The 12,003-nt window shown below is 41.9% G+C and overlaps 1 protein-coding gene across 5 annotated transcripts in view; it reads left to right on the forward strand.

The window, feature by feature from the left end:
* Positions 1 to 12,003, forward strand: part of LOC147193198 (BAR/IMD domain-containing adapter protein 2-like) — a 72,312-nt gene that overhangs the window by 9,550 nt on the left and 50,759 nt on the right. For all 5 annotated transcript variants that reach the window (XM_086134030.1, XM_086134033.1, XM_086134031.1 and 2 more), the window contains one exon: positions 11,016 to 11,091. In XM_086134030.1, coding sequence (XP_085990156.1) covers positions 11,016 to 11,091 — 76 coding nt within the window. The remainder of the gene's footprint in view (positions 1 to 11,015; positions 11,092 to 12,003) is intronic.

A 12,003-nucleotide genomic window follows, 5' to 3' on the forward strand; every position in this document is an offset into this window, starting at 1 on the left:
CCAAAGCTGACAAAGAAGTCTGGGTCTGGGTTGCTGTGGTAACCGGCGCCAGTGGATGCTTCTGCCGAGTGGCTGATGCCCGCCTGACGGTGTGAACGAGTGAGTGGGTGCTGTCGTTGGGACTGGCCGCATGACAACAAAGCAAACAAACGTGATAACAAATTCTCAGTCATGCTTGCGTGACTTTAGGATCCCGTGACGACGGTGAATTTCAAACCGATTCATTCACGAGCATCATTCATCATCCTTAAGGCTATTTTGGTGAAAGCAAATCACAGATTTGCTATTAAGACGCCTGAGAAATGTTTTCAATTGTGAAAGAAATGCCGTTTATGTCTCCATGGGAGTGCTTGGATAAAACAAATATATATTTATTTTCCTTTGGAACAGGCGTGCTTACTTGAAGGAGTGAGGGCGAGCCTCCCTGACAGCCTCCGGTCTAAACAAAAGTGCCATTAAAGTTCTAAGAGTGCGCTTGTTGAGACTTAAGTCGTTTATTCGATCACTTCAAGTAGGTCGTAAAGCTCAAGAGCGGTGTGTCCTACTTAAAGAATTGCCTATTGCCGGATCATGGATATAATCAGTTCCACCATCTATTTTAATTAACGTGTTTACCTGCCATAAAAGTGCAAAAAGAAGAAAACGGTGTAAAATTTGAATACTGGAGAACACTTGATTGAGGAAAAATGTCATGCAAGGGTTGTTTTGTATTGCACATGTGCCCCGTTATTTACAGGAAGTGTTTGTAGGGCTGTAATGACTAATCGAGTAATTTACAAAAGAGTTGACGCATTGCAATTTAATATGTGACAATTAATTCTTTCCATTTTTTTGGAGAAAACCACCCGTTTTTGTCATTTCCGAAATTTTTACGCAAAAGGGGTGTCCGCATTCTACGACATTGCGATTTTGCAACCTTTGAATTTGATGTGTTCAGCCCTCTCATCCGGCTGTAATAAATAAACCTTAATAACCTGCCCGCTGCTTTTTAATCTTCCTTCCTGAGCAAGGTTAGTTGTTAAGATCCATCTTGCGGCGTTTTATTATCATGAACGTCCACACGCCTTGCTCTGGGCATATCATGCTTCAAGTCTCACTTCAACTTGAGTGGAGTGCTGCTCCCCCCTCCCTTATTATTTTCAAGCCCTCCCTGCTGAATTTTTCCTCAGAAATATTCTGTTCGGGTCATCTGCTTAATTGGACACCCGCTACTAATCGATGGACGCTTTTAACGACTGGCTCTAATAACGAAGGAGACCTCAGCGGCAAAAAGCGCCTTGTATGCAAAGCCGCCGAGAAGTAATTGTTGGATTACGCTTGCGCTGTAATATAGTTCACATGCTCTAGTCATCGCTTTATAAAAATCTGTTGTTGTTTTTTTTAAGGCTTCATTACGCAGTGCGTTTTGTAAGAATGATCGCAGTTAGCCAGAGCTTGAAGCCAAGTCGAGTGTCAGGTCTTTTAGTTTTTGTCCCAAGTCAGCAAAACGGTGACTTACATCCAAGTCGCAATGACTGAAGTCTGCAGTTTTTCCTTTTTTTTTTTATATTTTTTTTTTAAACACAACAGCAATTTCCGTCTTTTGACTCTTGCATGACAGTTGTTGCATGCTGACCTTTTTCTTGAATGTTTTATTGACCATTTCATCATCACGCCGCACAAACTTCTGGGTGGCAATTTGCTCGAGCATTCTCAGAGTAAACGAACACTTGAATGTGTCGAGTGTCAATCGAAGAGATGATGAGCTAAATTGCTTGGAAGTGAGCCCAGCACCACATAGCTAACATGATCATTGAGGGACTGGCTAATTAATTGACCTGTGTTGCTCGGATGAATGGCACAGATGCACATATTTGCCACTCAAACAGATAGCGTGCTGAAGAGCTGACATTAGCTAGCAGGCTAGGCTTATTTTTTTTTATCTCAACTCTTTAAAGGAGCACAAAAAACTGTGAGAACCATATTTTATTGAACAAAAGAAAGACGTACAGTGAAACTCCTCTACAATGAAATCATGTTTGCAGCAAGAAATTTTTCACAACAGGGGTTTTTTCACTGTTGCAAATTTGATCTCAGATGTAAACACACACACACACACAAAACGTATGTGTACTCTTTGTTTTTATTCCAATAGTGCATAAGTATGAGCATACACTTATTTGACACTTCATATCGTCAATGTAGAAAGAAAAAAAGAGAAAGAAATTGCGAAATTTATGATCAGCATTCACTTTCACTTACATCAATTTTTTGGATAATGTCTTTAATTTAGCTTCCTCCATCTTTCATTTTGATCACTTTTACCCTCTCTTCCAGCATCAGAGCTCTTGTCTTAGCTGCTTGACATCCAAAGTTCCGTTTTGTCGCCATTTTAGCAAAGCAACGTTCTTGCTGCGTCTGAAACGAACAATAACAAATACTTCCTGGACTACTGCGCATGTGTAAACCAGTGTGGTGGTTGCTGTTGCCGTTTCCGAACGAAGCAGTAGAGGTCGCTGTTGGATTAGACTTTGTTGTGGTGAATCTCATCGCGAGGCAAGAACAGAGAAAAAGATTTCGTATAACGCAACAGGGTTTTTTTCGTTGTATGGGGGGTCAGGAAAGTGGGAATGGTGTTAATGCATGAAGATTTTTTTCACACTAGGGGGTATTTTCGCCCATGTAAGTTTCGTTGTAGAGGAGTTTCACTGTAATAAACATTCATACGCGATGGCCAGAACTGATGTCCAGACTGAATAGCCACTAACCTGACATTTGTCGACACCCACGTCAGTCACCAGGACAGGCCACGCCTTTCAAAGCTGTGGCGAATGTGTGGATGGTGACCACAAGTGTACAATAATCGGACTTGAACCGCACGCGCATGCACATTTTGTTGTTTAAGAATGCAATTGTTTTTTAAACATCTAGATGACATTACTTGATTAGTCAATCAAAAATATTCAATATCTGCAGCCCTAGTTTGGTTCACTTTAAAAAAAGAAATCGCATTTACGAAATCCACTTGATTATTTTTCCTCACCCGCAGTTACTGCTGGATTATTTCGATTTTTTTTGGGGGGGGGGGCGAATTGAAACGACAAACTAAACCTCTTGGACGCAAGCCTCCTATTGATGAAAAATATCATTAACACATCTATAAGAGTGACAATCTACAAACGTTCTAATTTTAAGGCTCATATTGAGTTGACGCTCATTTTGCCTTGATGCACGATGAGGTCTTGACTCCATCTTCCGCGGGGTTGGGGGATGTTGACGGCGCTCGGAAGGAACAGATGAGGGCATGCTGGCGTCTGATTTGCATCGCTTTGGTCTCAGCTGGTGTTTGTTACCCCACTTTGCATGACATTGCCCGTGCCTGTACGCGTGTGGCGCAGAAGCAGCCGGAAGTTGGTCGACTGATTAGCGCCCCGTGAATTGAATGGGCACACGTGCCACGAGGCTTGACCTTATTTCAGTTCTAACGAAGTTTGGGACTGTGTGGTAAATAGTGTTAATCTTTCTGCTGTTGTTTTGAAATGCTTGTCCCGGCGCTGTCAAACACCTTTTTAATTGGCTGCCTCCGTGCTCAAAGTCAATTCATTCCGTCTGCGTGTGCAGTGCAAGACTTAAGCAACCTGCGGCTTCTTGGTGCCACTGAACTACGTTGGAATAAGAGGAGGCCCAACCGATGTCGAATGTGAAAATAGTGCTTTGGTGCCAATCATCAGCAATTCTACAACTATGTGAGGGACATCAATTACTATTTCCTTTTTTTTCTGCTTTTTATTTGCCTTTTTCTTTTCATTGAACGGGAAGTGGGAGTTTTGGTGTTGTAGCTTACTGACAACTGCGGTGATGTTTTTTCGAGCCTCTCCGCTGTCTTGTGAATAGGAATGCTTCTTTCCAATCTTTGGCTCTCTCTCTGGCCCCGTTTCCCAATTAGCCGCTACAATTAGGCTAACAATGTAGCACAAGAGAACTGGGATCACCGATTTAGCTTGGATGACGGAAGAAACTACCTCCCGTTTCCCCTCTAGTACCATCTCATGTGTGTGTGTGTCTGACTGCCTGCGGGAGTGAGTTTAAGTGTGTGTTCGTGTGTGTGTTGTCTTCGAGTGTGAATGTGTGCTTTTGTGAGCCAGTGTTTCTTGTTGTGACAGCATTTGTGAGCGAGTGTTTGATTTTGTGTGTGTGTGTGTGTGTGTGTGTGTGAGAGAGAGAGAGACTATGACTGTGTGCATTTGATTAAATACTGTGAGAGGGCATTTGTGTGACGGAGAGTGTGTGTGTGTGTGTGGGCGTGTGCGCGCGCGCGTGTGCGTGTGCTATTCACTTCGGTGGTTCTTAACCTGGGTTCGATCGAACCCTAGGGGTTTGATGAATCAGTCTCAAGGGTTCGACGAAGCCTCTGCCATGGCGGTTAAGACACAGCCGACTCAACGTCAATTAGTTATGACAGACCCACTTGGCCATCACTGGCTGCAGATAATCACATTACATCGCTTGTCCAATCAGTGCTACGGGAAATTTAGTTCGCTCAGTCACCAGTGTGTGACTGTCGTGATTGTGTGATTTACATTTATACATTGTGTGATTTAAAAAAATATACAGTATATATATTTATATATACTGTGTATATATAATATGTGTGTGTCTATATATTTTAAATTATTTAAATTTTTAAAAAATGTTTTAACACATGCTATGTCGAGCAAAAAAATAAAGTGGTCAGACGAGTATGTACAACATGGATTCACATGCATCACGGTACGTGATGGAACTCGGCGTCCTATCTGCATGATTTGTCATGCCACGTTGAGCAACTCTCGTCTCGCTCTGGCAAAACTGAAGGAACACTTCTTGAATCATATTTTTATTTTCACGAAGGGTTCGGTGGATGCGCATATGAATCGGTTGGGTTGGGTACCTCTCACAAGGTTCAGAACCTCTGGTTCAGTTGAAGAAAGATGTGCGCCTCGGCTACCTTTTGGCTTGTTCAGGGAGCGAGTGTGCCGTAATGATGCAGTGTTATGCAATCCTCCCACTGCTTTAAAACGCCACCACTTGTTATTAGAAAAGCTTTGTACGTGTGTGGGTGTGTGCACAACTAACTACACGCACTCACACAAAGGTGTGTGTGTGTGTGTGTGTGTGTGTGTGTGTGTGTGTGTGTGTGTGTGTGTGTGTGTGTGTGTGTGTGTGTGTGTGTGTGTGTGTGTGTACACTCATCAATCACCTCGCAATAGACTGAAGTAGAGCGCGGCATTGTTGAAGAATATTTCCCTCGGTGAGTTGGGCAGGGAAGTCTTCTCTTGGCGACAGTAGCACAGGGTCGCCCCTTTCGCTCGTTTCCACGTTAATGGCTAAGCTAGTTTAGAGTACAAACAAGATGGAGGCCACTTGGCTTGGCTCCTTGGGATGATGTTCTGCCAATCTTCAGAACACTGCAGGCGCTTATTCATTTGGTCAATGAATGTGCTGGTTTGATGAATATTCCTCAGACGAATGAGTTGCCTTTCACAATGTCTGAAAATGCACCGAGTGCCGAAAATCACCCCCTCTCACAAAACTCACTGAGTAGCGCTCGTTGGAAATGTGTCAGAAATCAGCTTTGCACATCAGTTCCACCAATTGGTATATGATTTGGTGGATTGTTTATCATAGAAGCAGGCACCAAAAAAAACAAAACAAAAAATGTCTGAGTGACACATGCCCGAATTTGATCAGGAGGTAGATGAGTTTGGTTGACTCCCTCTGGTGGTACCTGAGAGAATCACTGCCCAAGTAAATTGGTAGCTGTATTGAACTGTCACTATATTTACATTTGACCTTGCAGAACCATTTTTTGAACAGTTAGGTACAGTATTTAACTTTTATGTGCAATGTACTTTAATTGAAGAATTTTCCAATTCCTATACAGTGGTACCTCTACTTACGAACGTCTCTTCATGCGGAATCTTCAAGTTACGAAACATCTCAGCAGGAAAATATTGCCTTTTGTTCCGAAAGAAATTTCAAGATACGAAAGGTAAAAATACAGTATGGGCTGCTACTCGCAGCTCCGAGTTTCCTGAACGCAACATACTTATAGCTGCTCTGCCATTGGCTATTACTGATCATCATCCTGGCATCCCATTGGCTAAGAGGGTCTTCTACCGTATGTTTCTATCTGTGTAGATAGATAGATAGGTGTCGATGCAGCGTCCTCGTCATTCGCCTCTTGGACCAAGAGGTGTTCCGGGTGTCAAACTCATTTTAGTTGCAGGCCAATTTGGAGTTACGCCTTCCCTTGGAGGGCCGATGACAATGAAACCACAAAATGATTACTTTTAAAATCAGTCAAGTCAATTAAAATAGTTTGTTCAATTATTGTTCAAGTGAGTGTAAACTGGGTAGCAAAACTATTAGAAAATCTCAATGTTATTTATTACACATGACAGTTTGACATTTTAGTACAGATTTTAGCAAGTTGACACACATGATTTGCTTTTGCGGCCCACATAAAATGACCTAGCGGGCCGGATCTGGCCCCCGGGCCTTGAATTTGACACCTGTGCGACAGTGAATCAACCAGACAAAGTGTTCACCAGTCGGGCGATCGCTCACTATGCTTGGACATTTTCAAAGGATTGTTAAAAGCCGACAAAAGCAAACGTCCTCGGATCAGTTCTTTACAAAACGGCAGGCAAAAACCACTTCTGAGAGAGAACATGAACATCTTTAGTTCAAAAAACAAGGAGGTCGCAGTTAAAAGTTAAAAGACCACAATTTGTATTCTTGACTCTTCTTTGTTTTTTACATGATGCAAAAGTCTCATTTATTGTGCAATGATCTAATTGTCACATGTATTTGTTACATATTTTGATGCATTTTTATGTTTTAGGAAACATTTATGTCTGAATTTTGAGGGTGCTTGGAACGAATTAGGGCATTTACATGGAAAACGTGTCTCTACTTACAAAAGTTTCTCGTGAAGAAATTTCTTCCAGAACCAATTAATGTCATAAGCAGAGGTACCACTGTTTTTAATCGCAACACAAATATTCATAACATGAATCATGTTATGGTGGCTTACAATAACATATATATCGAATATATTTTTTCTGAATGGAACCTCTGTCTCGTTTTCTGGCCGGTACCGTCTTTTAATGTTGCTCATTATGCTGGCCATCTGAGTTATTTTGATTCTTTTTTTCTAAGCGCGACTTTGTGTAAAAAGTTTTCAACGGCCTCTGCGTCAGAGTCTGGTGATCAACTCTTCAATTTCATTCTTGAATTCACCTTGCTTTTACTTTGGCAGTGACTGATATGGCTGGGATTCGTTTTGACATGGCGCTCGCACCTATTTGCTGTCTTTGTTTTCAAACAGTATTCTCAGCCTTTTGTTCATCTTCAAAGTTGTTACTGTATGTAAAAAGAAAAACGAAAAAAAAAAAACTAGAGACACCAGCCCCACAGCTCTTGGGGTGAAGTCTGGTTCTTTCTGTCTTGAATAGAAGAAGTAGAGCAGCCCTGACAAAGCGTCTTCTAATTCACTTTACAAATTTGCATCCGGGCGTTCCTTTTGTGGCGAGCTCTTGAAGACACCAACAGAATCAGTGGCCTTTGAAGGCAACACCTCGTGCATTTGAGCTCTCTTACTGTCCGTTATGTTTCATTTTGAGTGCTGGTTATGTTCAACTAATGACGTAAATGGCACAATTTCAGGTTAATTCCCCTTTTCAATAACTTGTCAATTTTTCACAAGGAATGATAACAGTCAGCCAGCACTTCAAAAGCAAACAAAAAAAATACGTGAGTAATTGACGCCCCCCAAAATGTTCATAATTGCCTATTTAAATTGTAAGTTTTCCACTCGCTCTGATCCTAAAAGAGTTAAATAGACATTAAACTCACCACTAAACTGAGCTCTTCTCTGGCCTACAAAACATAACTTTGCCTTAGTCTGTTTCATTGATGCTTACCAAAATGCCACGGAAAGGCTAACAAATGACATCAGTGTTGCAGTGAGATAACTAACCCCCTCAGCAACAGATGTTTGAACATAAACACTTGGAGCATCGCACATCGGCAGATGTTGAACAGTAACATTCACAAGTAGAGGTGTCAAAATTAATCAACGACTTATCAACAGTCATTATTGTCTGATTTCTGTCGCCCTTTATGAAAGCATCTTTTGTATTTCATCAACATAAGACCTTTGCAAATGCTTGCTTTATACTTCAAGCTGGAAAGTAACTGGACCAAACCTGTAATCGGTTTCAAAAAAAGCTTGGTGAGCACATTAATTCCTCTTGTGTGCTATTGCTTAATTGTTTCATTTTTTTAATCATTAAATACCAAATACACAATGATTGGTTAAAAAGATGGGTTAGTAATGCACTTTAATGCAAAATCTGCTTATTTGCTAAATCAATAGTAAAAGTCACAGGTGTCAAAGTCAAGGCCCGGGGGCCAGATGTGGCCCGCGAAAGCAAATCAAGCATGTCAAGTTCCATGATGCTTGCTGAAGTCTGAACCAAAATTTCAAATTGTCGTATGTAATCCACAATAACTGTCATTAATCTTGACTTCTGATTTTAAAACTAGTTATCTATCAGTTTGATGTGCGCTGTGTATGTAATATGTGGCGGTAATTAAACATTTATATGGTTTCCCAAAATTAATAACTGCCCTCCAAGAGAAACCGTAACTACAATGTGGCTCACGACAAAAATGAGTTTGACACACCTGGTATAACTGATAGAATAATTAATCGTTTCTAAAAAGATGATAGTGACAGCCCTAAAGGAATATGTCGCAGGCGTATGTTCTTTATCCCCTGCAAAGAACAGTTCATATTGAGTGGCTTATGGAAGACTGGCCAGCTTTGTCTGTCCGTATGGCTGCCTTGTACTGCCCGCAGGTGGCCAAGGTGGGCACGCCAGAAGGAGCATCACGATGCCCATCTCAACCAAATTCTGTTCATTTGTTTGATAAATATCTGTTTTTTGAAAGTACAATATTAGAGAGTGCTAATTTTCTTCTTTCAAACACAGTCCAAACATTTTTGTTGTTTGATTTGAGGGGCCCTTCCATCCATTTCAATGAGAAAAGATGATGCAAGATGAGACACCTTGGCTTGACGAACCTCCCGTTTTCCTCATTAAAATGAAGAAGTTGGACATTGTGATTGTCAGGATGAGCTTGCCTGTTTGATAGTTGGACTTCTTGGAGGGCTTTGCCGCAGTTTGTGGACGGCCGGTGTCGCTTTGCTGACTGCAGTGTGGTGCAGCTGCATCGCCGTCGCCATCCCCGAGGCCATTCCTTGCTTAAGCCGAGCAGCGAGCACATAATTGGAGGAAACCCCGGAGGAAGTGCATGAGGAAGCGGCAAACGGTGCCCGATGTCAAGATGCGCTGCGCGCATGCTGCATTTTAAGAGCAGTGCGCTCCGATATGCAATATGATGAGAACAACGTGAAGCTTGAGGGAATCGGCTTCAGTTCATCTAATGAGCCAGTGTGTCCGTCGTCTTTGTATCAGTGCTTCTCAAACTGGGGTGCTTGGAACTCAATGCAGATCTGCTTACCTTGTTGGTGTTGCAGACCTGGTATTCTCGAAAGTGGTTCTTATCTTTTTTCTTTACTAAACTGGTCATGATGGGATGGGTGGGGGGGGGGGGATAAGGCCAATGTAAATAATTTCACAACTTTTTCCACCATTAAGGTGGCCTCTAACCTGTAATCCCCGTTCAAGGGGAAAAAATGAAATGGCACTCGGTCGGGGTTAATCTGAAGACTTTACATGGTGGACACTGCTACTTCACAGTTACCAAATTGTGCAACCACATTATCAACCCCACCCCCCACTCATAAAAAGCTTTTATTTCCCCTCTCAGTTGATTTGTACATACAGTGGTACCTCTACTTCCGAATGTCTCTTCATATGAAATTATGAAACATTTTAACGGGAAAATATTGCCTCTTGTTCCGAAAAAAATTTCAAGATACGAATGGTAAAAATACATTATGGGCTGCTAGTCGCAACTCTGAATTTCCTGAATGCAACATACTTATAGCTGTTCTGCCATTGGCTAATACCGAGCATCATCCTGGCATCCCATTGGCTAAGAGGGACCTCTACTGTGTGTGTCTATGTGTGTAGATAGATATAGCTGTCTATGCAGCGTCCTCGTCATTCGCAACTCGGGCCATGAGGTTGGACATTTTAGAAGGATTGTTTAAATCCGACAAAAGCAAATGTCCTTGGATCAGATTTTTACAAAACGGCAAGCAAAAACCACCTCTCAGAGAGAACATGAACTAAAGATGACAAAAAACAATGAGGACATTGTTAAAAGTGAAATGACCATCATTTTTATTTTTTACTCTATTGTTTGTTTTTTACATTCTGCACAGCTCTAATTTATTGTGCAATAATCTAATTGTAACCTGTATTTGTTGCATATTTTGAAATAATTTTGATGCTTTACGAATGAATTGTCTGAATTTTGGGGAGTTTGGAACAGATTAGGGCATTTACATGGAAAACGCGTCTCTACTAACATCATTTTCTAGTGAAGAAAGTTCTTCCAGAACATATTAATTTCATAAGTAGAGGTACCACTGTATTGTTGTAGGTCACATTAATGGAGGAAAAGGTTTTGAAAAGTAGAATCTTGTTCTAATATTTTTTAATTTTTAAAAAAGCATACATTTGAACAGGTGTGTGTAGACTTTTTATATACACTCTGTCATTTTTGTTAGACACAGATATGACACATTGTTGAAATAGATTAGCTAGATTATTCCAGCTTCTCATCGTTTACCTTTTTTTATTAAACTCCCTGATCGGTGATTGCCTCCAAAATCCTGATCATTGAAAAACATTTTTTAATTTGATTTTTTTATTTTTATTTTTTGGCGGGGTAGCATAAACAGTGGTGCAAAAGTGCAGAATGGCATTTTCAGAATCAGGCAGATCATTTCCTTTGCTCAGAGTCATTTTTGGCTTCCCCGTGCAACCTTCAACTATGTCTTTTATGTCTTTCAGACAATCATGGAGCAGTTCAACCCCTGCTTACGGAACTTTGTTGCCATGGGGAAGACCTACGAGAAGGCTCTTGCCAGTAAGTCCATTTAATTCTCTACTTCAGGTTCAGGCGCTCTGCCAATGCGGCTTTCTTTCGCTATATATCTTACCTCCTCTCGCCTTTTTGTCTGACTATAAAAGGACAATTTTCATCCTGCTGCCGAAATGGCCAGGCCTAGCCACTTTTTTTTTGTCCTCTCTACTGTTCTGGAGGTGTATTAAGAGGAACACAAAAGGACCTCTAATGTGAAGTGATGACAGTTCGCTGTGGGTAGACAAATTAATCAAGGCGAACACGTGGTCGTGCCGTCGTCTGTTCGTTAATTTGCCAACTGCGATTTATCCAAACTCGCCACCCCCGAATAAAAGCCTTGCCAACACCCCCCTTTCCTCCCCAGCAGCCCCTTCTTCCTGAGCGCTGTTATGTCCCCCCCAACTGCTTGACACATACGCTATCTAATCCAGGACACAGTGGGAGGATGGAGCCAGACTGGCACGGACTCCCTGAGCTATTAAATACCCACTTTGCAAGATTTACTTGACCCGAGGGCCACTAAGAGGTTCATTTGGGGGTTGGGGGGGTGGGGGGGGGTGCAGCGGGATGGCTGAGGTGGGACATTTCTGTCCATATGGTGCCATGACTGGAATTGACCCTGTCCCCTGCTTAGTTACTGTTGAGAAAGCTGGCTAGTTTAAGAATGTCTGCTTAAGAATGGGCCTACATCAAATGCAGTGAGCATGTGGCTAGCCTGGTTTGCTTCGCTGGGCGAGGCCCCACAATGGGAGAATAACATTTTGGGTCAATTGGCTAACACCAGCATGCGATTACTTGGTGGCTGACGTGCTTCCTTCTGCGCCAAAGCATGACAGTAATCGGGCTGACTCAACTGTAACCAATCATCCAGACTTAAGTCTTGAGGTGACATAATGCTGTGCGGCAGTTTTACAC

This window comes from Hippocampus guttulatus, chromosome 16 (genome assembly GCF_054856545.1).
Source record: "Hippocampus guttulatus isolate MCC_2025c chromosome 16, RoL_Hgut_1.0, whole genome shotgun sequence".
Taxonomy (NCBI): domain Eukaryota; kingdom Metazoa; phylum Chordata; class Actinopteri; order Syngnathiformes; family Syngnathidae; genus Hippocampus; species Hippocampus guttulatus.